This window comes from Argentina silus (genome assembly GCF_951799395.1).
Source record: "Argentina silus genome assembly, chromosome: 5".
Classification (NCBI taxonomy): Eukaryota; Metazoa; Chordata; class Actinopteri; order Argentiniformes; family Argentinidae; genus Argentina; species Argentina silus.
In genome coordinates, this window is record NC_139659.1 from 14,390,148 (window position 1) to 14,417,574 (window position 27,427).

Consider the following 27,427-nt stretch of genomic DNA (forward strand, 5'->3'; position numbering starts at 1 on the left):
AGAATTGTAGCTAACCCTCCTGAACTTTTATTTACATTTTTCGGGGGAGTACATCTCGGATATCCTCGTCCTAAATTTAGACGGATGTTTAGACAGCTACATTTAGATAGTATAACTATCCATTGTTACAATGAGGGTAGAAAAATAATAAATATCCACAACGTGTTTAAATGTGTGTCGTGGTTTTTGGCCGTGTGGTGCCGGCCCATTCTGAGACTTTTAACAGTTGAGCAATGACTGACCTCTCGGCCTGCTGCGTAGGAGAGATGATCTGTGTCCCTGTGGACTTTAGTCTCTGCAGAGGGCCTGGCCTGACCATGTGTGCATGTGTGCGTGCGTGCGTGCGTGCGTGTGTGTGTGTGTGTGTGTGTGTGTGTGTGTGTGTGTGTGTGTGTGTGTGTGTGCGTGCGTGCGTGCGTGCATGCGTGTGTGTGTCTGTCTGTTTCCCCTGGCCCCCCCCGTCATCTCCCCTCCTGCTCTGTTAATCCGGCCTGGCCCAGATTGCAGGAGGCTCGTGGCCCGTTCCCTCTCTTTCACGGGCCGAGTCTCCTCGCCTCTCCTCTCCTCTCCTCTCCTCTCCTCTCCTCTCTGCCCCCACGCCACAGAGCACAGTGCAGGGGCGCATGCATGACTGACCCGGCCCGCTAAAAATGGGCCAGCCAGCCCTATCCAGCCAGCGCCCGTTTACCAGAGTTGGCAAAAACAAATCGGCGGAGATAAACAAAGCTCTCCTCCTAGATTATCTCTAAACCTCTTTTGTTGTGTGTACTTGCGTCTGTCTGTCTGTCTGGGCATGGGCATGGGCATGGGCCGGGCATGGCGGCTACGCTAGCTGGCTGGCTGGACTAGCAGGGCTGCGTGGCGCTGCAGGAGCGCGGGTGGGCGCTGGGTACAGGCTCCCCCTAAGTCGCAGCGAGGCTGCCTGACACAAAGCAGACGACTGTGCCAGTCTGGAGAGAGTGGGTGCCTCTTCTCTCCTAACTGGTTCCTACTAGACTTCCACTCACAACGTCTGCTCCTGGTGCGTTCCGGTATTGTTCTAGGCTTCTGCTTTAGGCCAAGTGATACACACACACACACACACACACACACACACACTCGCACACACACACACACACACACACACACACACACACACACACACACACACACACACACACACACACACACACACACACACACACCACTACCGTTATCCTTGGACAAAGTGGATGAGACGCTCACCGACAGATGCTGCTGCTCGTGGTAAATTGCACAGCAAAGGATGCATTCACAACACACCAAACTGACAGAACAAACACCACCTGACCGACTTCAGACACGTCATTTGGAGACTTTTTTTTGGGTTGGGACTCATTTTGAATTACGCCAATTTTATTTTTTTTGTCGATAGTAGATTTGCTCGATCTATATCTGTTTCGGAACAATTTGAAACATGCTACAGTAATGACCCAATTTGTATACAAATCTACGAGCGAATCATTTAAAATAAATATTTGGCCTTTCTTTTCTTTTTTTTTAACTTTAAGCACGTCCCTGTTGATAACTCACTCAAACATTTCCCCGTCCTGTTTCAAACCGGCGTGGTCACGTTTGGCGCGGGGACGGAGACGGGGACGGAGACGGAGACGGAGACAGCGAGAAGGCATTGGGGGGGGGGGACAAAAGGAAGTTTATCGGCGGTTGAAATGCACTAGTGTTGGGAATGGCTCTGGAATACAGATTCTCCCTGTGTGAGACGCTTGGCAGGAGAGTGAGGAGGTGCCCCCTGGGCATCGCCAGTGTGCTGCTGCCCCCCTGCTGCATGGCAGCCCAGCTCCCTTTGTTGTACGTACGAAGCGTCTCCCACTAGAAGGAGACGAATTACCGCCATTAATAACTGGGGGGGAAATGCCCATATTCTACTGGGGCTTTTTTTTTTTGTCTTTCCACAACCCTGGCATTTTTTAATAGACTGAGAGGAATTGGCCTGGCATCGGTAAGGGAAAGGCGGTACAGCCGTAGAGCCCAGGTTTGAGACCAGTGAAGCCACGCTCCTGCAGGGCATAGAGGTGGGTAACCAGGATGGGGGGATGCTGCAGAGGGGTTGGCGTGCCCAGGGGGCAGCGTGGTGCCCTGCTCTGGCTCTCTCTGGCACTCACAGGCACAAGCACGAGCGCATGTTTGCACTCACGCAGCCCTGTAACCCAGCCCCAGCCCCATACCCCTCCCAGACCCATACCCCTCCCTGCCCCATACCCCTCCCTGCCCCATACCCCTCCCAGACCCATACCCCTCCCTGCCCCATACCCCTCCCAGACCCATACCCCTCCCTGCCCCATACCCCTCCCTGCCCCATACCCCTCCCAGACCCATACCCCTCCCTGCCCCATACCCCTCCCAGACCCATACCTCTCCCTGCCCCATACCCCTCCTTGCCCCATACCCCTCCCAGACCCATACCTCTCCCTGCCACATACCCCTCCCAGCCCCAGCCCTTTCTTCAGCCCCAGCCCTATACCCCTGTCCCAGCCCTACTGGCCCCAGCCCCAGCCCTGACTCCAGCCCCAGCCCCATACCCCTCCTAGCCCCAGCCCCATACCCCTCCCAGCCCCAGCCCTGATTCCAGCCCCAGCCCTATACCCCTCCCAGCCCTACTGGCCTGCCTCCAGCCCCAGCCCCATACCCCTCCCAGCCCCAGCCCCATACCCCTCCCAGCCCCAGCCCTGATTCCAGCCCCAGCCCTATACCCCTCCCAGCCCTACTGGCCTGCCTCCAGCCCCAGCCCCATACCCCTCCCAGCCCCAGCCCTACTGGCCTGCCTCCAGCCCCAGCCCCATACCCCTCCCAGCCCCAGCCCCATACCCCTCCCAGCCCCAGCCCCATACCCCTCCCAGCCCCAGCCCTACTGGCCTGCCTCCAGCCCCAGCCCCAGCCCCGTACCCCAGCCCTACTGGCCTGCCTCCAGCCCCAGCCCCAGCCCCGTACCCCAGCCCTACTGGCCTGCCTCCAGGGCTACTTCTTTTAATAAAGAGAGCCTTTGAAGAGTTGTTACGAATAACGACGCATTTACTGCCGCGGCGCTTGCTCCGCTGCCAACTTTCTGTCTTAATCCAAGGGGCATTTTAAATTGGGGGGGTGGCGGTGCTGGGGGGGGGGGGGATGGGGGAGGGCAGGGGGTGGGCGGTCGGCGAGGGGGCTCGGCTTCTCAGCTCAGAGTATTAAGGGCTGCTTCTGTGCCAGTGAGAAGCTCTTCAAATTGGGGGTTTAAACCCTTCCAAAGAGGGGTGGGGGATTTGTTGTGAGGAAAATCCCCAAAGACAAGAACAGTTTTGTATGGATGCAAAACTTAATTAATATTCCCCTTAAGGATAAATACTTTTCGAAAAATTCCATCTGGCACTTTTCCTCGTCTTTGTTTCTGCCTTTGTTGGAATATTTGCTGGCATGATTCAGGGCTATAAATACTGTTGTTCTGTGTAGGTGCAACTCAGTATTCTGTACTGTACTGTAGTGTAGTGTACTGTACTGTAGTGTACTGGCTTTTTTCTTCTGTACTCCAAGTGCCTCAGCATGTAGTGGTGTTTGTGTGTGTGTGTGTGTGTGTGTGTGTGTGTGTGTGTGTGTGTGTGTGTGTGTGTGTGCGTGTGCGTGTGTGTGTCTGTCGGTGTGTGTGTGTGTGTGTGTCTGTGCCTGTGTGTGTGTGTCTGTGTGTTTGTGTGTGTGTGCGAGTGTACCGTGTATGTGTGAGCTTACTGCGTGTGTGTGTGTGTGTGTGTGTGTGGGTGTGTGTGTCTGTGTGTGAGCATACCGCATGTGTGTGTGTGTGTGTGTGTGTGTGTGTGCGTGTGTGTGTGCTTGTGTGCGTGTGTGTGTGTGTGTGCGCGCGCGTTTGAGTGCGCTAAGCTCTCTTCGTGATTTGTGTCTAAATTGAAGTTGGTTTCTCTGAACAGATGTTTCCTCTTTCAGATGGTGTAAAGCTTTTAGGTAACAGGCTCACCCCTCGTAGTGGTGCGTACGTCATGACATCACTCAGGGCTGAGAGTTGTCCTCCCTCCGCTTTCATGTTTCATTTATTCTCTGTGGAGACCAGAGGACTAATCGATTCATAATGGGCTTTATTTGGTCTCTTGTCATCTGACTTGTAACTCTGTAAGTTATGAGAAAATCATTTTTACCTCACATCACTAAACAGGTGTGTACAAGGCTGATGTGTGTGTACAAATGCTCTGCCGGGCAACCACTAAAATAAGGCTGTTTGTATGATCTTTTTTTATTTATTCTGTTGCTGCTCCCACCACGACAGATAGTTACAGTAGTTTATGTGGTGAAGCTGAATAAATTTGACTTGTTTTATAGTGGATATTATGCATATCAAAAAAGGAAAAAAAGTATTTGTCATTCAATCATTGTTTTCTTAGATAATGCTTTGCTTTGTTTACTGAAACGGGACACTATGAAGCAGCGATGGTTGCCAAGCAATGGTATGGGCATGTGCTTGGCACTGCCAGCCGTACAGAGGCAACATGGCATCACACACACACACACACACACAAACACACACACACACTCACACACACTCACACACACACACACACACACACACACACACACACACACACACACTCACACACACACACACACACACACACACACACACACACACACTCTCTCACACACACACACACACACACACACACACACACACACACGCCGGCTGGCTCTCCGCTCGTTGGCACACGCAGGTCTGCAGAAATGGGGGTGTTTTAGAGAATGTGTGTGTGATTGACAGGCAGCTCCCAAGAATGATGCCCTAGGCTGATGAGTCCAGGAGACTGAATTAACCTGTACTGACCAGCAGTGGGTGGACAAGACTGGGTCAGCAACTCTGGCTGCGGCACACCGCAAACACACACACACACACACACACACACACACACACACACACACACACACACATACACACCGCGCGCACACACACACACACACACACACACACACCACACACACATACAGACACACACACACCGCACACACATACACACACACACACACACACACACACACACACACACACACACACACACACACACACACACAGGAGGTGGAGCGAGAGGAGCGAGCGGGGGTGTATCTCTCTTCCCCCTGGTGCAGCTACAGCCATATGAATAGAACCGTGTCCAATGAAGAGGGGACTTTTAAAACGGCAGGACATCACCGACTGTTCAAATACTTCTTAAAACGGCAGGACATCACCGAGTGTTCAAATACTTCAGTGAAAGCATCTCCAACACAAAGTATTTCCTTTTCACCTTTTTTCCTGTGTTGGCCTATTTGCGGGCAGACGGCTACGGGAGGAGAAGAAGAAAAAAAAGCGTATTGTGTAATGCCTTTGTACGTATAACACAGGGAAGTGTCGGGGTTCGTGTTACACTCATTATCTTCCTACAGCTGTTAATCTGTTTTAGTTTTTTTTCTCTTCCTCCTTCCCAGCAGCCATTAGGGCCTGGGCTGAGGTGTGGGAAACCGTTCATTATAATTTGTGACCTTGCTTCTTTTAATGTACAGCCCCTGCTGTGTGTTTCCATCCCGTCCCCCCCGTCCCCCCCGTCCCCGCCTCCTCCTATCTGGCTTTAAGGCAATTAAATGTGGAGGATATTGGCATTCAGGCCCAGTCGAGAGAACAGTTCTGAAATTACCACAGCATCTGAGCGGGGCCGGCACAATTACAGAGATGGAGTTATGATTCAATTAGAGTAGATGTAGGTGTAAGAACTCGGTGTAGTTTCACTTAAGTGGCCCTGTGTCAACAGTTTATCCGGCTTGATCATTAATGACTACTTTAAAGGGCAATGAATCTTTTGTTGTAGGTCTATGGTGGTATCAGGTTGACAGCCCAATTTAAAGGTACAATCCTTACATTTAATTTCTCTGGTGGCGACTTGAGGTAGTACAAACACATTTGATCATATGGAGAAATAAATAATATATATATACAGTACCAGTCAAAAGTTTGGACACACCTTGCCAAGAGTGTGCAAAGCTGTCATCAAAGCAAAAGGTGGCTTACTTCTGGTTTGTTTAACACTTTTTTGTTTACTACATAATTCCATATGTGTTCCTTCATAGTTTTGATGTCTTCAATATTAATCTACAATGTAGAAAATAATAAAAAATAAAGAAAAACCATTGAATGAGAAGGTGTGTCCAAACTTTTGAGTGGTACTGTATAGGTATAAATATATATATATATATATACACACATACATACATACTGTTTTGTACTGCAAATGTGTGGCTGAGGACCAGAGCAGCGGGGCAGGGAACCTCTGGAGGGACAGGGGTTGGCGAGGCACTGAGTGCCAAGGCTGTTATGTAACATCAGTCTCTTCTCTACGACATGCTCTCAAGAAATCCTCTTACTAGTGCCCTCCCTTCTCTGTTTCAAAAAGTCCCGGTCCAGGCCAGTGGGGCCTGGAGGAGGTAGGAATCGGAGGAATTCCATTCCGTGCATTACAATGAGCCCGTCCTCCGATTTCTACCTCCACCAGCCTCCACTGGCCCAGTCCCCAACCCCCCCTCCCTTGCCTTGATCAAGTACAGTTGTGAGAGGGCATGATGCAATGGTAACAATTAACCAAATAGATTCATCCGTTGAAATTCAAAACATTCATTTCACAATGACCCTAAGCTGCCACTCTTAGTGGTAATGTCAGTGATCTCATCACCCCCGCTTGTCACGCTAGCGTTCGCACGCACACTCGTGCACACACACACACACACACACACACACACACACACACACACACACACACACACTTTGTTTGTCATCCTGAATGAAATCTCCCGTCAACTCGGTACCCAATATTTTTAGCGGTGGCAACCCGCTATTATCTGATTTAAGAAGCCATTGTTATTGAAATGATTTGTTTGTAATATCAGGAGTTGTTATTATTGTGATTGTCATCGCGCGTCATTATCATTATCATTATGATGAGGAGTAGCGGCGCTGGGGACGAAGGCGACCATTAGCGGCGAATAGCGTAATCTTCTCAGGGCTCTAAAGCCCTGTCCGTAGGTATTTGAGCCCGAGCTCTGACTCTGATCCTCTACAAGGCTTAGTCAGGGCAGCGCACGGGCAGGGGCGTTTGATGGGAGATTACGCTCCGTGCGGCACTAGGTTCGACCCCCCCATCACCCATCACCCATCCCCCGGCTGAGTCCCGCCAATATCCACAGGAAGGATTCTCAAGGTATTTAAAGAGTGATTACAGCACCGGCTTACAGCAGGCTGCAAGGCCCATCTTTATCAAATGTGGTGGTGGGTGGTGGTGGTGGTGGTGGTGTGCTGGGCTTTGTCTTTGTCTTTAAATACAGTGTTGCTGTGCTTGTCGAGTTCATGTTACTCAAAAAAACAAAACACAAATAACAATGACATGGTGGTTTCATGTGGCCAGCGTGTGTTCTTAGTGCTGTATTCCCCCTGTCAAGCACAATCAAAAGCAACAAGGGTAAAAATTAAAAAAAGAAAAAAAAAAAAAAAAAGGAGGCATCCTGAATTTTTTAGGACAATGGAATAAGGTGTAAAGACAAAAAAAAAGTGTCTAGTATTATTTAGCAAAACAGAACAAGGGATGTGGTAAAAGGAAGAGAAGGAAAGAGAGACGGGAGCCAGGAAGGAATCCCAACTGTAGCCAAACACCTTAATTGTGATGCATTTCCCGAGTCTCTCTCTTCCATTGTCGGCCCTGCTCCGATGCCATATGGTCTACCATGGAACATTTAACTTGTCAGATATAATGGATTGTCCTGGAAGCAGATTTTTGCTTTAAGCGCTCGCCCGTCTTCCTTGCGATTTCGGGTTCGGGGGGCTGCAGGCTGCAGGATGAAGGATCACAGAGCAATTCGCCGTCTAAAAAAGAGGCGCACAGTTGATTCCCCTCTAGACGATGACCTGTATGCCACCTAACTCTACCCATCCAAAGAGGCATTATCATAGTCGTGGCCCCAGAAAAGAGCCTGTCAGTGTCATTTATGTCCTGTGGAATCAATAGATAGGTAGGTACCACCGCCTCCCGGTATGACCATACCTTTCAATGCTGCTACAGTTTCCAGCTGTTAAACATGTTTTTTTTCATGACTTGAATGACACCTGCCCCCCCTCCCACTCTCCCCCTTAGTTCTCCATATACTCTCCCGTGTTGCTTAAGCTCCCTGTAGTTTTCCCCCCAATTTCTGTGTTTTTTGAAGAATCAGCTTATCTTTGTACCTGCTGTCGCAGAGTGTTGCTCAGACAGACAGTGTGTTCGTATGCTAATGACTGGGGAGGTCAGACGGCTATGCGGGAGGCCAGTGGTGACTCTGTCTCTGGCTGCGGCCGGACCCCTGGACCCCCCCGGACCTCTGTGCCTCTGTGCCCATTACAGAACCATCACCACTGACAGGGGCAGAGAGGGGGGGTTGAGGGGGCAAGGACCCCTCCCTCTCTCAACCCCTCCAAGGGGCTCTCTGTTTCCTGCCACCCTTCACCCTTTTGCTTCCAGCTTTATTTACCTCTTTGAGGAACACCTGCCTGTCAGCAGCCTTCGTCTGTCGGGTTCTGCGGCTGAAGAGGGAACGTGCCTCCTTCTTATGCTTCATGTACGACTATCTGTTTACGCGTGGGATTGGTTTTGATATGTATTTTGTCCTATCCCATTTCAAAGACCTGATTTTTGTTTTTACCACACACTCTTGAAACTGTAACAGAACGTGGCCCAGGAACCCAGTGTTGTTTCCTGACGGTTGAATAGAGGATTAGAAAAAAAAGGAAGATTCTCTAAGCATCACTATCAAGTTGAATTCCAACAGGGAAATGTCCTATTTCAAATGTGTCAAAGCCAAAGTAAAGAGGGAAGAAAAAAAGGGAAACGTACACTCACATCAGTTCAGTGTCTATCTTTTTATGGCTTTTTTTAATGGCCCATCAAAAACAAGTGAAGAACAGAGAAGCGTTTTTGAAAAAGAACAGAGGTGTTGACAAGGACAAGATGGCTGTGCTGTCCCCCCCCGTCCCCGTCCCCCATCCCCCCGTCCCCCCGTCCCCCATCCCCTTAAAATGAACTCAGAGAAAAAAAAAAGGGGGTAACATAGAATGAAAGCGGACTGCGGTGGTTTACATTCTGGCGGCGTGGAGCGGCGTGGAGCGAGGCCTCTTGCCGTGTGATTAGCCTAATCAATGCTGGCTGCCAAGCCTCTGAACCAAGGAGGACGAGGATGAGCTTGACTGCTCGCCTCCACCTGGCTAAGGCCTGTGCCAGGGCAGCCACCCCCCGCCACCACCCACCATCCCCTTCCATCCCCCTCTACCCCCCCCCCCCCCCCCGCCACCAGCCACCATCCCCTTCCATCCCCCTCTACCCCCCGCCACCACCCACCATCCCCTTCCATCCCCCTCTACCCCCCGCCACCACCCACCATCCCCTTCCATCCCCCTCTACCCCCCGTGGACTGCCACCACTAGCCCCCCTGCTGATCCCCTGGTGTCCTTGGTGGGCTGGAACGAAGTGCTGGCGAGCCACTAAGGACGAAGGCAGGGAGGACAGGGTCACAACCTATCAGAGAGAGACCCCTCCCCCAAACGGAGCCCCCCCACCCCCACCCCCGCCCTCCACCCCTTTAGCCTGATGCCCCTCGTGCCACCCACCTCACCATCCCACCCACCACTTCATCCCTGGGGCATTAACCAATCAGGACAGACTAGAGATGTGCTGACACTATAAGTCATTATTCCTCCCGTATACCAGACCATTTTCCCGTTTGGCTGTCATCTCTGTCGGAAAAAAAAAATCTCAATTCAGCCATTTCTATATAAGGGAGTTATGTCAGCCATTTTTTTTTCCTGATTATTCATTCCTATCCTTCTGCAAGTCTCTGCTCTGGGTGGAGGCTCTCCAGTGAGAGAGAGGCCTTCCAGGATTTGCATACGCCGTGACATGCAAGCACGTTATCAGGCCCAAGAGGGGCAGGCGGCTGGTGGGGCCGGTGCAGACTGACTGGTCGCAGGTTTTGACGGCTGGGCAGGCTGGGCGGCTGCGCTCCTGCATCCCGTCTGCCTCATCCTCGGCAGCTGCAGCCTCCCCTGTCTCCAGCTGTTTCTGACAGATCACCTGCTCCTCGCAGCACAAAGCCACCACAGCCCTCCTCAACCAGCACACCGTAATTATAGGAGACGGGGGAGGAGGGGGGGGATCTATTAGGTTCTCAGGGAGGGAAAAAAAAAGGCGAGGGCTATTTGCATATGAAACCCAGGAAAGGTTTTTGGTTGGCCAAGCTTTTCTTTTTTTTTTTTTCTTTTTTTTTTTTTTAAAGGTTGGCTGTATGGCTCGGTATCATCATGAAACATACAGCATTATAACATGTAACACTATAATTCATAGTCCATTTTTGGGTTTCCTAAACCTAACCCTATGATTTGCACATTTAAGTCTGTAATCTTTTCGATTGACTTCAGACTCTATATTTCTTATTTAACACCCTTGTATCTGTTCCAGAGCAAGGGTTGAATTGTCCTGCGCACTGCTTTGTGGGCTCTGAGACCAGAACCTCCTCTTCCAAAGAACATTGGTGTCAATGTCATCACATGGCAAAGCACCACTCTTTTTCCCACGCCCTCATGGCAAAACAAGATGAATGTAGAACAACACCAAGTGTAACTCCTGGCAGCTCATCAATGGGAAAGATGTGGACAGAGGTGAGAGAGAGAGGAGAGAGAGAGAGAGAGAGAGAGAGAGAGAGAGAGAGAGAGAGAGAGAGAAGTAATGGAAACTCAATGTATTATACATGGACCTCAGCGTTGGTGTCTGGCCAGCTGTATTCAGCTTACATGCACAGCGAAACCACAGGGCAGCATCAGCATACAGGGGAGAAAGCTGAGCAGGGAATATTACAACAAGCAACTGAAAAACAACAACATCATCAAGTAAACGCTCCACATCTGCAGGCCAGTAGGTAGCTATCATGAATATAGATGGGCACCTGTGTTCTCCTGTAGCCGCAAACTGCTGTGCGTCGAGTTTTGGCGTTTGGACTTTTTCTAAAAAAAAGGGCTGGGATATTTACCTGTACATGTTACTTAATAGAACTCGGGGGTTGGCTATTAATTGTGGTCAAGTTCAATTGTTTCTGCTCTGCTCGAGCGGGCTTCTCCCTGACAATGATGGAGGAAGGCGTCCAGCGTGCCTCCTAATTGTGCCAGCTTCTCACACAAAGACGTTCCAGTAATTGCCCGTGTCTCATTGCGTCTGAAGTTTAACGTTCCTCGCAAACAGGTGTTGGTCGGAATTGTCCTCCATAGCTGTGTGTGTGTGTGTGTGTGTGTGTGTGCCGTGCAGGTAAAACTGGCTGATTCTCCCCGGAGCCCGTTCCCTCTCCCTCCTCCTTCTCAAGTCATGTCAAACATGTCATTGTGATGCCTCATGATAGGCCAATCTAGGCGGCATGGAGGAGATGAAGGACAAACACATTAAATACTGGTGTTTGGCCGTGAGTTGGCAGCTTGTACAGTAGGAGGACTCGTTCGTCAGCGATGGCGTGGGTGTTTGTATGAGAATGACATGTGAGAGAGAGAGAGAGAGAGAAGAGGAGAACGGAGTGGGCCTCGGGGGTCAGCTGACAGGTTGCTCATCACACTGGAGCAGCTTTCAGCAGGAGCTCTGATGAGGACCCGGGTCGCTATGACCCCTGACCCCTACCATCACCCCCCTGCATTCTGACAGCACCAGGCCTATCAGTCTCTGCCGGGTCAGTGTGTGAGAAGGACCTCAGCCGCCCGTGCTCCTCTCTCTCTTTCTCTTCACCGCTCCTCTTCACCTGCCAACAGCCACTTTACTGATTAGGCTGGCATTTCTGTGGGCATTCCCCTGCAGTGCCCTTCCCTAGACCTGCAGCAGGGTGTGGGGTGGTTAGTCGGGGGTGACGACAGTCCCGGTGGAGGAAGTGGGGGGATGTTCCACTTGCTGAGGGATGGAGGGGGGATGGGCAGCTCTGGAGATACTTGGCTCTGGCTGCAGCTGCTGGTCCCTGGCTCTACTCACCTCACCTCACCTTACCTGGAAAGCACCCTCCCTGGGCGGGTAAAGAGCCCATAAAGAGCCAGGCAGATTGAGGCCTGTGAGGCTACCTCATATAGGGCGGTGGGGGTAGGGTTCTCATGGCTTTCACCATCAAAGCTCTTTAAATGTAGTGTCTAGTGCCAGACACTTTCAAAAACGGAGATGCAACAGATTAGAGAATAGAGCATGTTGAGTCAGAGCCCATGTCAAAAGTTTTGTTGTGCAGTTGTGAGCGTCTCCGGTACAAATTATCCTTGGTTCTCACCCAGGCAGCTATTTACTTTAGGCTAGTTAATAAAGTTATAAATGGAACCAAAAATGAAGAAACCGAGGGACATGGAAGGAAAGAAAGTGAAAGTGAAGGGCAGTGAAACGAGCGTATTTGATGAAAGTTGCCCTGTTTTCACGGTGGCCTGATAATAAATGTCATTATGAGGTCTTTGTCGTACAGAGGCTATCACACAGAGGCAGTCTTCAGCTGGGAGGTCCATATAAGAGGCTATCACACAGAGGCAGTCTTCAGCTGGGAGGTCCATATAAGAGCAGGTAGGGGGTTGAATCACCAAGAGAAGGTTGAGTCAGAGGGAGAGACAAGAGGTCTTTGTTCTGATTTTTGTTCAACCATTAGCTCAATGTACCATATACATGCTGTACTATTAGTTTTAGAATAAAATAGCTCTTTTAAGATGGCAAGTTAGATGGCAATACCTGTTGACCAATGATAATGGGTTATTGGTGTGAATTGGTGAGAGAACAACAATGGGTAAATTCTGTGATACTTCATACACCAATTTTGCTGAATGTTGCAGGCGACAAGCCCATCTCTGTATTTTCTGGTGCATATTTACCACTCATTTGGAACTTCTCCCTTTCGTCTCTGCATTGGTGAATTGTTTGGCTGTCAATTTCTCCTCCCCCTAAAAAAACAAGTGACAAATATGTTAAATCCACCAGAGCATTTTTGTTCAAAATTAGATGGCCTCATTTGTTCACATCACAATGCCTAAACACAATCTGTGGTTCTGACTGTAGCATCCTGTCTTTGTTTGCTCTTAAGCTAAATTGTGTTATATCAATAGCTGTTACTGAGATTTCACTGTCTTTAGTAATCCTGAATGTTGTTATAGGAGATTTTTGTATGTTTTTGTCTCTTGAGCATAATTGAGTATGTTGTTCATTTGTTTTGGTTTTAGTGTTTGCAAAATATGTGCATAATGCCTTATTTATGTCTCCACCACTATTGTGTTTCAGGTATTGTGAAAATGTTACCCAAATCCTCAAGACAAAGAGGGGGAATGCAAAAATGAAAGAATGAAATCTTAAGAATTTTTCATTCAATGCCTGCATGAAGAAACACAAAAACGGATGAATAAAAAAAAAAAAACAAGACAATGGAAATATGAAATAAAACCAAGACAACACAAGTTCATGAATATCAAACCATGTTTCAGGTATTGGTTATTATCAGATCTGAGGAGACGAAAAGGATTGACAAATATACATAGAAGGATGTAAACGTGCCAAAAACGGCGAGACCCGGACCAAAGTACGCCATGCCGTGGAAAAAGAGAAGATTTGAGCTCTAATGCCATCCTTATGCGTCTTTTAGTAGTTTTAGCCATAGGGCTTGGCAGTGCCACCGCTGTCACCCAGCCAACAAAAATCTGCAGTGCCTGCCGCATTTTAGCAACCAGGGTTTGTCTGAAACAAACACACTCGCCCTGTGTGCAGACACAAAACCTGCTGTTAGAGACGGTTAGCGTTTGATTTCAGAGGTTTTAGGGTGACTTTGGCTTCATGAAAATGTAAAAACATTCAAATCGTAAAAGAAATGCAGCCCCACATACCCAAAGTCAAGTCTTTTTCTTTGTGTGGGTGCCATGGTATCGATGATTTTGCCATTTTTACCGTGTGGGTTTAAGCCACAGATTTTGGTTTCTGCTTGGAATACATATTTTTTCTTGAATTGGTATATAAGGCTATGTGTTAGATTGTGTGTTTGTGGTGTTGTTGTTTGTTGTTTTTATTGATTCTGGATGGGGGAGGGGGCTGGATAATGAAGGCTGTTTTGCATTGGGGAGCCTGCCTAGAATGTAATCAAGCGCATTCAAAAGATCCTAACAAGTGCACAGCTCTCATAATGCTGCTGCTGAATTTAAATTCCCTGGATTTCAACCCCACCATTGCCTATCGATAGCTTTCTCCGAACATGCTACAGTCGCATTGCCTCAAATCACAAAACAAATGTATTGATTATATTGCTGAAACATGCAGATGGATGTGTGTCCCATATGTCACTGTGGTTACATGTATTTATTCATCTATCTTTTGATATATTCATGTGTTTCAGTGCCAAGGAATCAACCGTCTGTCGGGGATTTTCTGATGGTTGCTCATCGACGAATGTGTAAAATTAATTTTGAACGCAAAATGCAAAGCTTTCTATGGAGAGACAATGTATTTTATACGTGTTATGTCTATTTTTTTGGGGGGGGTTGATTTTGTTTGTGTGTTTTGAAGCCAGCTCCCTATGGCTCCAGTGGCTTCCCTCAGTACCTTTTAGACTTTGTCGGAGTTCTGGAAGGATGCCCATTGATGTCATGGAAACACTTGAATTGCTGAGAATGATTCATGTCTGTGCACTTCGCCTGTCCTCCCCCACATAAAACAGGAATAGATTTTTTAACCCTTCCCACTAGTTTCCTCTCCATTTCACTCTCATGTCTGTCTGCAGCCATCATAGAACATTTAGAAATGGGACTATTAGTCACATAGTTTTTAAAATAACTCAATTATGCACATGCCAAGGGGTATCACATTTGAATATTCTTTTTCAAAGAAGAATGCAATATTTTATGTGTGTGAGAAATAGGCTAGACAGTGTAATCTTGTCAATTGATTTAAGAATAACCTTCAGCCCTAATCAATCAAATGTATTAAACAGGTACAGGAGTAAGTAAAAATACAACCACCATCTTGCACAACAGGACTTCTAATGTGGCTTCCTTTACTCAACAAAATAATATTTTCTGTGGAAAAACTAAAATAACCTCAAATTTACAATACAGTCAATACATCACTATCTTTTGCTGCACGGGAATTTCCAATGGAATTCCCATTACTGTTTGTTTTTTTATTGAAAAGGGCCCTGAGTACTTCAGAAGGAACTTCTTTGGACCATGATAACTGGCTGGTTTTAGGAGACTCAGAGGAGTGTAATTGTCTCTAGTAGCCCATGGGAGGTTCTTTAAATCCAAATGTTCTTTTCCCAAACTCCCATACCGCTGACGTTGATCAATCCAGGTCTTTTTTGTCTTTAGTCACCCTCAAGCCAAATTCACTCCTATGTTCATTAACGGGCTTCCCATGGCTTTACGACCCTTCTTACAATTGCCTTTCTCTTAAGCTCTTCATCGGAAGTGTTTTTTCTTTTTTTTTTTAACGGTGTCCCATGATTGGACATAGACAATAGTCGCTCAATAATATTTTTCATTGAAAATGACGTCCAGACAATAACCACATAATATATTGACTATAATGCTAATTGGTACCACATACAGAGATTTGTAGAGCTTTTTCTATTATCGTTACATGGATTTGAAAACTAGTAGTTACTTACTGGTAATAGTAAGGTTTAATAAGCATTATTGTTGTGTCAAAGGGACTAATGTAATTCAAAGATTCCAGCGGCATATTTATATATTGTTGAAGAGGTTTATCAATCTATGCAGTGGATTAAAAGTACAAATACCAGCACACACATTAACTGTCATCCATAGCAAGCTTTCCCTAGTGCAATATAACACCGTCCCACTGTGTTGTCAAACCTGCTTACATCTCAGTCTTTGGTTGCACTGGCTCAGTTTTGTTCTTACGATATGAAAGCTTTCAAAAGACCTTAGAGTGGCATCGTTGTTATTTTTTAATTAGCCAGCACTTAAGCTGTCTGAGGCATCCACCCACATGTGCCCTTTGCTTATATATTTTTTAACAAATTTATGCTTACAACTTTATTGCAGGTTGGTGGTTTTATTTTTACGTCCCCTTTGAATTTTCCATAACCCTGTCTTTTACAGTTTCTATGAAATAAGCAAGAACACATGGATGATTGTTTTTCTTAAACAGTCTATTTAGGTACAACTAACAACCGCGTTAGGTACTGTATAGTGTCAGTCATTGTTCCCAATAAGGACAGGCATAGTTTTTACAGTGAAACATATTGTCCAACCTTAGAAATGGAGTACATTGAAAAAAAACATCTGAGGATGATTATTATAAGTTCCTTGATATATGAAGAAATAATGGGCCTTTGTTCTTGTTATTTCAGTGTATTTTTCAACTTTGAAAAAAATAAACAAAGCTTAATTAGTGTTATTTATAGTTTTGAGTAATATGGAATTATCCATCACAACTTCATGCACAAATGTAGTGTCTCAGCATTTTAGACTTAAAGTTAATAAATTAATTAGTAAATGATCTGTTCATGCAAAACAATGTGATGACTTATTTACTGATGGTTTTATTGAAACAATCACAAAATAATCTATTTATTTAATAATCTATATCTGAATCTATTCCCATTCACACACATTATGGTGTAGCCAGGCACATATAGTGTTTTCATTGTATTTCCTGCTGCAAGAGCGCACTTCTTTTGAGGTTCTAACTATAATGTGCCCTATACTGTAGTAGTGGGTTTCGGTGCAGTCATTGAGTTTTCCAGGAGAGGGTGAGAGCCACACTGAGGAGAGTGCAGGATCTTGGCCGTGGTGCAGATTCCCAGCCTAACCCCAAGGCAACAGTGGCTCACACACAATCCTCCTTTAGACCCTGGGCTACTGTGGGGGACAGGCAGATCAGACCTGGAATGGGATTAAAGTGCAGGGGAAGTCCATGCACCGGGGCACATAGGACGCCTTCCACATTTGTTCTCTTGTCGGAGAGAAGAAAAAACATTAGCAGCTTAATTTTCAGAAGAAATTGCCTGTCAAGAGACGTCGTTTTGAAATGATTGTTCATTATGGGAATAATCGTACGGCTCTGTCAGTCAGGACGCCTTCGCTTTTGTATCTCTTAAATGTGAACATTGTTGTCGGTGACGGAGATGTTCTGTTTGCAACATTTTGAAAACATTGTCTTCTTGTGTAACATAAACAAATCATTTTGCACCAGAACTGACAGTAGGATAAATAAACCAGCACATCTTTCCCATACACTCCCAATTAGTTGCTTCCTGTTCAGGGGTACCAATATGGCTTAGTCAGACCACTCCGTTTCCTAAAGGCATTCGCAGCGTAATTTGGTACCGTCTCTGGGGGTACTAGTCTGCCTGTGGCCGAGGGTAGCTCTTGCCACATCTGACGATGGCGTACTGGCAGAGCTCAGCTGAGACGCTGGAAAATGAAATCTCTTTCTCTCGCATAGGAATATTTGTGCGTGTGTCATGTTTCTTGGCTATTGAAGAGAATTGCTATCTGAAGGATGACTAGAAGTAGTTACTACCATAGACAGTTGAGCTGTGAGATAAAAATCTGTTTGTTTTCAGTAATTATATTGAAAAGCCTCTACGGAGTATTGTTTTATTTAACTAATTAGAACATTACTGACTACATGATTTTAGTGTGCTAATCTAATTTTCACATGCAAGTGTTTTCATTGATATCTGCAAGGTCTTTTGAAATTATACAGTTTTTTTTCAAAACAATTCCTCAATGACACTGCCTTTCCAGTACAATTTATAGCACTATCCTTTTAGTGCTTTGAGGTTTTGCTAGCAGTGTTTATTTTAGCAGTCACTCACGGAAGCAGTGTTTACAGTAACATGATAATTGGGACGTTCAACTAGATAATTTAAAAAAAAAAAATGTATTTACATGCATCGGAATTGTTACTCAGCTTTGATAAGAAAGCATGGTAGGCCTTTTGATGTTGTGCTTACTGCTGACCAGTGAGATACTGAAGCTACTGTTCTACCCTATATTTAAGATGTTGACATGGTAGGATTATCTTCTCATATCTTGGACCTTAGAGCCGTATAAGCTATTAAATATGACTAAACAGCATCCTTCTGAAGAACATTTAATAAGCAGTTGTTGTCACAGTTAACGCCTACAGAATGCCAACAAAGCCCAGGAATGTCGGCGTCGAGTCAGCCTGGGAAGTTTGGAACCTAAAACCTATCTTCATTATAGGTTAATTAATCTCCAGTAAACATGGCCATGTAGCAACCTTTTTTTGCTGAATGAAATGTTCATCTTTGGGTCCAGTCACTAAACAATGGCTTATGGTTAGATCCCTGAATACGCACCGCCCATGTGGGCATCAACTATTATTATACACTTACAACTGCCAGTGCTATGCAAGTGTCCTCTCCATAGCTTTGGAATGATTTTCCTTCCTGTGCTCAGGCATATGTTTTTCGATGCAAGAGTTTTCGCATTAGCACTTCTCCACGACTGCATTCTTTCTATGGCCTCAGCTTTGTGATGGAGTTAATTTCCACTTCCTGACTTCCAGTTTGGTGGATTATCAGGGATTTGGTGTACTGGTGAGAGGTGGCAGCCAAGCAACACTGAGCTAAGTGTCTCGACGAACCTCAGTAGGAAAACAAAACCTCTGAAAACAATTTGGGAATTTTGCTGCCTCACAGTGTTACTAATAACGGACCATATTTGTTTATAATATTTTGCACACAACCTTTTACATTTACCCCAGTTTCTTAGAAATTCTTTAAGTGCTTAAGCATTGCTTTAAGTGGTGGAAAGCAAAACTAATCTATTTGGTTTATTTATAGCACATAAAAATTGAACCATGTTCTTGTAGACTTTTCCAGTACTTTATACTTCAACTGAATGCTGTGTCTACCATTTATTGTGTGTGTGTGTGTGTGTGTGTGTGTGTGTGTTTTTGTGTGTGTGTGTGCGTGTGTGTGTGTGTGTGTGTCTGTGTGTGTGTGTGTGTGTGTGTGTGTGTGTGTGTGTGTGTGTGTGTGTGCATGTGTGTGTGTGTGTCTGTGTGTCTGTGTGTGTGTGCATGTGTGTGTGTGTGTGTGGGTGCGCTAGATATCCAACAGGATGTACGTACAGTATGTGACAGGGGCCATGAACTCTTGTCTGACCTTACCGAGGCTGCCTGTTCTGTGCTCTTGTAATTCCAATCCGTAAACCCTGAGGTACTCTTACAACTAAATTAAAATACCAGGGATTTTTGTTTGTGTGTGTAATATGCATGCACTGGGATGCTTGGAGATCCAGGGGTTGAAAGGTCAGCAGATCAGTTGTTATATCCAGTGGAAGTCATTTTCAGCTTTGCCGCAGCATGATTGACGACATGGACAATCAAACAATGATGACATATGACATTTGACATTTGTTTTGCATTGATCTGGAGCTAGTGGAGCACCGATTGAGAAAGAGCTTCTATTTTATCTGTCTTGTTTGTGTGTTTTGCAAGCCAAATGATATTTTAATGGATATTTATATGGTGTGAGGATGTCAGTAACAAAATATAGTAAAGTGTAAATTAGGGGAGAGGTTCATTTCACAAGTTATTTCCTTAGATTTGCCTAAGGTGTATACAAAGTCAAATCAGAAGGGGATAGGAATTTCTAAGTGTTGAAGTGTGTGTGTGTGTGTGTGTGTGTGTGTGTGTGTGTGCGCGCACTCGCGTCAGTAAATACTTTATACTTTATGTGTGTGCAGCTCGCAAGTGCCTGTGTATGTATGTTTGTGTGTGTGTGTGTGTGTGTGTGTGTGTGTGTGTGTGTGTGTGTGTGTGTGTGTGTGTGTGTGTGTGTGCGCAAGCGTGTGGGCGTCTTTGTCTGCGTGCCAATGTAGTACAGCTGGCAGTTGTCCGAGTGCAGCCCTGCAAAGCTGAGGACGGGAAGCAGAAATCCAGCCGACCATGGTCTGGTTTAGGCCTATAATTACCATCCACTATTGGAGTGTAAGGGTCTGTGTTGAGCACTGGAGTGTCATTCTCCCCTCAGCTCTAACCAGGTTTCAGTATGCAATATTGTATGGCTGCTTGACTTTCCTTTCAACGCCATTCAAAGACATCACGTAGACCTACCGTATAGTCCTTCAAATCCTCTATGTTATCTTGTGATGTTGCTTTAACATTGTTATAATTGTACTCGTTCATTCACGTATTTGATACTAACATTTTGTGTGTCTTGTTCCTGCGATCTGTGTCTTTGTTCTTGGCGAACCGTCTTATATTGAATGGAAAGATTTGCATTTGAGAAGTTACCCGTTTTGTCGAGAAGGAGGAATGAAAGACAGTTATGCAGAACCCAGATCTCGTAGCACAAAGTAGGCAGGCCGTGTGTGGATCTACACCATACCAGATGTCCGTTTGGTAGAACACACAAAGCGCTGGGAAATTAATGCTAGCTAGAGCATCATAGCACATGATGTATACACACAGTGAAGCCGAGTTCCTCTGTTGGTTTGGCTTTAGAATGCTTTTGTTGTTTGTTGTCATGTTGGCTCATAAGAGAACATCTATGCATTTTGTTATTGTTTAGAGGCCTGAGAATGTTTGTTTTGGAACTCAAAGCCTGTGGAACGTACAAATATTCTAACCTTAAGAGTCTACATTACAGTGTGTTCTGAATTTCAGAGGTGGACCCCTATCCAGTGGTTAAGGTTTTTCTGTCATTCTGTTGAAAGGATGGTTCATTTTTGTAATGGCTTTCCTCTCTTCTCTTCACCCAGGTAAAACGGGTGAGAGGGGATCCTACTCCTACGGAAGAGAGTCCAACCTACACGGCTGCCATCAGGTAAATGTCAGCAAACATCTAAATGCACCATTAGGCCAGATTCTGTGAACTATTTGGAGAGAATTCTGGAGTTGGTTTGATACTTTGCTATGTTGTCATTGGGGATTTTATGATACCTAGACTAATGAGAAAGGAACCAAGTATCCTAATACTTTACATTAAGTGTAATACTGTAACTGTAATAACTTTAGTAACAACATTGTATTAGCATGTTGTTATATAGTAATTAAGTAATTTAGTAATGGTTTTGTAACTGTATATTCATGGAGTTTAGAGGTTTTTGTTCATATACATATATTTTGTTCAAGTGGATGATTTCATGTGTTAAGTAAAAACGTAAAGCTCTTTTCCATTACTTGCCATTTCAAAGCTACATTCCTATCCAACAACGTGTTAGTATAATTGAGTCTAACTTACTTTATTTATTATTTAACCATTTTCCTTCTCTAAATGTTTTTATAGATAGTTTCGAGGACAGTTCCATCTCAACCGATCAACTGTTTATTTGCCTAGCAACCACTGATAGCAACAGGTGGTTTCATTAGTAATCAGCAGCTTAAATTTGACTTTGTTCTTGTGTAGAAATATACAGTAATCTCATGCATAGCTTCATCAGACCATATGTCTTCATTAAAATATGCACATAGATAATTACAGGATCATACAGATGTGGCTATTTGGTTCTGCTGCTGAGGTGGAGAGGGATTTCATCCACTTTTTAAGTACTAATCTTGCCTTCTTTCAAACCCTTACTTACTGTTTCCATGTTTTGGACTTTCAAAATGTATCTTGAAACTTTGTTTTAGATCATATCTAAAGAATCTTTTTTTCGTCATTCAACATGATAATGATAGGTTGTACTTTTGACTGAATAACCAGTCAATGAATTTCTGTGGTGTTTTAGCAGGAAATATGCTACGCATGTCCTTTGGTTGTTGAGGGTATGCTTTTACTGAGTGCTCCTCGAAATTCAATCTTCCTTTGAAATTAATCTTTTTTGACAGCCGACAAGACAAGCGCATCAGAAAGAAGGCTAAATGTGGTTGATTGACGTACACGTAGCAGATATGGCCATGGCACCATGCAGCTGAGATCTAAGCCTCACCAAAAAATCCATGGAGCTTTCTTTGCAGTTGAATAGGCCTCAAAAGTTAATTTGAGCATTCTTAGTGTGCTACACTTCACCTTGTCTACAACAATGTGTTGAGCCTTATACAACTAACTTCAATCCCATTACATTTTGCCTGGAATTCTGAATCCGCTTTAGGCTAAAGGGCCACAAGGTTTTTTTGTGTTCATGTGTTGTTGGCATGGGGACAGAAATTGGCCTTATGTGGCAGTGCCGGGTGTTTGGTCATGTCCTTCAGTACTCTCCTAAGCTCTACATATTAAACCACTGCAAGGTTGCCACAGACCCAGCTCTCATCAGCACTCAGTCTGACGTAGGCTGCATGCAAGTGTGCCAGTTGCACGGGTATTGCATTAGTTAGGAAAAAATAAGTAAAGAATCCAGGAACGTGGTATTCAATTATAGGTTTTAAAGGCCTTTTATGTCAGAGTACATTTGTAAGGGATGATGGAGAAGTTTGTTAGTTAGTAATGGCTGACATAGATCTTATAATGTTCTGGTAGACATTGATGGGTACCTCCTAACCTCTCCCGAAACGTCGAAAAGGGGGTCTTGGATGGCTAGCTAAACACAGACCCTGACCCCTGCTGTCTCTGAGCTGAGCTCTTGGACTGGGCTGTGTGTACCTATACAGGACAGTGGGGACTGATGCCAGCGATTGAATCAATCTAATCAGTGAAAATCACTCTGCCAAAAGCAGGACTTAGATGTGATGACTGCGTGGCAGAGTGGACCAGCCACTCTCACAGCCCACCACAGTCTTTGACCACCAATTCACCATGACTTGTCATGAATTGACCATGAACATTTGAAGCTACGAAACTCCTTGATATTTATCCCAGACAAAGTCCCCAATAAATACACTGGGACGACCCTCATCCTCAGATTCCTCAGAACCTCAGATTCTCCACAGTTCACCTTGTTACAACGGTGCTCCCTGCTATATGGCCTTTATACTCAGATTTACATTTTAACGGCAAGCTGCCCGCCGTCACCAATGTTGTTTTTATTTGTGTGTACCTCTGATGTTGAGGTTGGCGTTGCCCATGGTTAATAGGGCCTCTTTGTGTCTGCGGCTGAAGGCGGAGAAGCAGCAGCATCACCCACAGTGATTTATTGTTCGATTTGCTCTCCAATGGGTTCTGGCTGGGAGCCGAGGCCAGCCAGCAAACCAGGAGGAACAGGCTGCATAAGCAGAAAAAAAAATCTACCGTCAGAGTATAACGGGAAAAATAGATATATAGTACACACACACACACACACACACACACACACACACACACACACACACACACACACACACACACACACACACACACACACACACAAAATGCCTGCCTACATTTCCATTATCACCTTAGAAATCAGTTGTGGTGGGCTTCTTCAGCTCAAGCTGAGCTAGCACTTGTCGTCACCAGGAGAGCAAAAGCTCTTTTCTCCAGGTCCAGACTACAGTACTCTCCTCTCCCAGCTGAAAATGCTGAGGGCTCCATTTTGAACCCTGACAGGGGGCTTAGAGCAAAGAATTTACCTATTAAAGTATGTGGCGGATTCGCAGGGCTGGATGCCAGGCTGGTATGTAAAGTATGCGATCTGGAATTGGAGTGGCATTCACAGGCAGCAGCACAGGCTCAGGTTGCAGCCAAGGCAGGGAAGAAAGCGGAGGAAACATTGGCTGCTGCCAGTTTGATGTGTTCTCACACTAAGACAAGCCTCTTCCTCTCCGCCGCGGAGCTGTCGCTGGGTTGGCAGGGACACTCTCCTCGAGGTTTGGCTGCTAGTCTCCGTAGCAAAGTTCACCCCCCCAATTTATTTATTTATTTATTTTTATCGAGGAAGATTATTTGCTCAGAATTACGATTTTCCCCTCTCTGTCACCCACAGATACAGAAATTCAGAGGAAAGGCAGGGCAATGAAGTGAAATGGTTTCGTATCATAGCGTGTCGTAGGTATCGTAAACAAGGCTAAACTGAATTAGGAAGGATTGTGTGGGTTTACTTTTCAGTGAACTATAGCACATGTTCATGTTGATCTCTGAAACGTCTTTCCTTTTGATGCCGTCTTGTTAAAGTGAAAGCACACACATTGAATAATCCCTTGCCTAAGGCCGTATGTAGAGATCACGTTGTCCACCTTAAATGTTCCCAAATGTATTGATTTGATATATTTTGTTTAAATGCATGAACATTTTGATGTTCTAGAAGGCCTGTAAATTGAGTTTAGTGACCTCCTTTTTAGGGTATTGATTTCAAATTGAAGACATTTCTAGTCTACATCTTAACTATCCAGCTAGGCTTACCTTAGATTATCAGACCCCTTTAGTAAGTACTGTACGACCTCCCAGTCCCACCAAAAGTCATCCTGGCGTTTTTTCCCCCTCTTCTGCTGTGGTGATGTGTCCCTCTCCCTCCTACAGTACCAAGCTTCTTCTGGTCAGCAGAGCCTTCCCGGCCCACAGGGACTCTGTGTGTGTCTGTGTGTGTGTGTGTGTGTGTGTGTGTGTGTGTGTCTGTGTCTGTGTGTGTGTGTGTGTGTGTGTGTGTGTGTGTGTGTCTGTGTCTGTGTCTGTGTCTGTGTGTGTGTGTGTGTGTGTGTGTGTGTGTGTGTGTGTGTGTGTGTGTGTGTGTGTGTGAGAGAGAGATGGATGGGCCAGCACGCTGTCACTTTCAGCCTCCTGGAAGTTTGGTGGGAAGTCTCAGCCCTGCTTTTAAGCTGTCTTTAGTGTGGGCCCCTTTCTTTCTTCCTTTCTTTGTTGCTGTCTGGGAGTTGGCAAAGTCTGCGGTCTCTGCCTCGCCGAGGATGAATGTGCCTGGGTTGATCAAACATTCATGTCCTCCCTGCACTTCTTGGCTGCCATCCTTAAATGTTTTTGTGAATCAGTTCATTTGATTCATTTATTCCAACCAAATCAATATTTCATCGGACCTTTACGACACCTGCTACTGATTCTTTATTACCTAACATTTTGTGGAGGAATTTAAATGTGTAAAGCTGGAGTGGTCCTAAGGCATTATATGACTGGCAGCTCTAGAATGAAGAGGTCCAGGCATGGCTGTGCTCAGCAACAACACACCCAGCTGTTCAGACGTTTTCCCCCAGTGTGAGTCCACAACGAGGCGTTTTGCTGCGGAAACATCTTTGGAATGTGTTAGTGTGGAAGACCGATGGCGGCTGCTCCACCCTCCTTCCCCTCTCCATCATCAACGCACGCACGCACGCACGCACGCACGCACGCACGCACAAGACTTGGGTTCCTGTGAGGGGCTTCTGCCTGGGATCGGGTTACCGAGGGGGGTCAAGGCAAAGGACAACGGGGACAAGCAATCTGAGCGTTCACAACATCCTGTCTGTCCTCCACTCCTCCTCGAAGCACACCCCTAATTCTGTTCTCATTGGCCGCGGGCCCCGGCCAATGGAGTCTTGGGAGGAAATACAGGCCCACTTGGCTGAGAGAACAGCAAATGGAAGGTCTGGCTAGAGGAAGTCTCATCTTCTGCTATTGAGCTGAATATCAGCTCTAAAGAATAGCCTTGTGATTGAGCCAAGAGTGTTGTTATAGCAGGGGCTCGATTCGATTCAGTGTGGTATTTACACACAGAGGAATGCATACATTCCTATATACCTTACATAAAAAGTCACATTTACACAGCTATCAGTTGAGTATTCTTAATGGAAAATTAGTCATTCATACTACAATATGTTTTTTTATCTTTCGATTTCGTTGCCACTTTTAGTGGAATATGTTCTCAGAATTAAAATTGATTTTTGAACACAAATTGAACACAATTTTTTATCCACAACAAACTAAGGCAGTTCACACCTCTTCCATGCGTTTGTTTGTTGTTTGAATAGGTCATGAATTAACTGTGATTTTCACCGTTTATTGCTTGTCTTTCAAGCGTCTCCCCACCACCACTCCACTTTGACGCGTGTTAAAGCGTTAATTGTCCCTTGTTAAGAGCACAGTCACAAAAGCCTGTTTAGAGTGTGTGAAAGAGGCAGGAGAGAGGAGAGAAGAGTGATATGACTGTGGGCTCAACTCCTCCTTCACCTGCTGTTCACTGAGACGCATCCAACACAGCTTCCTGCTCAGACAGGCTAACTCAGAACTGGAGGTAGAAATCACACACACACACACACACACACACACACACACACACACACACACACACACACACACACACACACACACACACACACACACACACACCTCGCATTCTCGTTTCTCACATCCCTCAGTTATTTGGGGGAAAGTGTTAGTTAATGAACATTGCCCTTTCTTTCTTTCCCAACCTTGAATGTCGAATCAATTTTTTGGCGTCTAGGCGTCTAGGTTCTATTGTTGTATTTTACTGTCGTAACACGATCGGTACTGTAACAGTACTGCTGACCATCGCTAATCTGCGCACTGCTACAGTACATACACGACAACATAGAGTGTCTTGCGTATGGCACCGTAAAACAACCTAGGATTATATTCGATCCAAGTGGCCTTTTCTAGGTGCCCACATGTCTACAAGCTAGCGTGCTAGGCTAAGGGCCTTTTTAATATTTGCCCAAATGTGTATAGCTAGCTATGTGTGCCTACGGTACATGTCAATGAGGTAGCACGCTAGGCTAGTTAGCGTATGTCAGATAATGACCCGGGGGGGGGGGGGGGGGGGGGAATAGATGATAGCCATTGGCCTGCGTGAGGCCGGTGACAGCAGCGCTCTGCATCAGCAGGACCGCGCCACTCAGACCCACAGAGGCTGGGATTAACGCTGGCCTCAGAGAGGGGGATTCTGGGACAGGTCGCTAGGTGACTGTCAGTAGGGGTGGGTGGTGGTGGTGGTGGGGGGGGAGCTGGGGGGGGGGGGGATTTCGTCTGAGCATTATCGTCTTTCCCTTATCAGTTGTGATAATACTTGGGAGGCGCTGTCAGCAAGACCCCCCGCTACAACTTGGAGAAACACACACACACACACACACACACACACACACACACACACACACACACACCTCACACGCACACACACACCTTACACACACACACACACACACACACAAACAGACACGCACACAGACACACACACACACACACACACACACACACACACACACACACACATTAAAACAGAGCAGTCCTTCCATCCATGCATCTCCTCTGTAGCGTCTGTAGGCTGTGTGGTGCAGCTGAAGGGGGTTGGACAGCTCGCCTCTTCCACACACTACATGGCTGTTATTATTATTCTGTCTATTTAGCTCAGGAACATGTGTGTGGTATGATGTTCATCCTCAACAGCTGCTTTCCAGTTTGAAGATCCACTGTGGGCCCTCCCTGGAGACTCTCTGGCATAATTTAGACACATCTGCCATCACAAATGGGCAGATTATTTTATTTTATTATTGATCATAACACTCACTTAAAAACACGGTTTGACTCATTTATTTTTCGATTCTGT

The 27,427-nt window shown here is 45.8% G+C and overlaps 1 protein-coding gene across 1 annotated transcript in view; it reads left to right on the top strand.

Moving 5' to 3' along the window:
- LOC310804726 (transcription factor 4-like) overlaps positions 1 to 27,427 on the top strand; it is a gene marked incomplete at its 3' end in the record, with an annotated part of 103,980 nt that overhangs the window by 48,682 nt on the left and 27,871 nt on the right. The window contains exon 7 of the mRNA XM_083670044.1: positions 20,789 to 20,853. Within this exon, the coding sequence (XP_083526170.1) occupies positions 20,789 to 20,853 (65 nt within the window). The remainder of the gene's footprint in view (positions 1 to 20,788; positions 20,854 to 27,427) is intronic.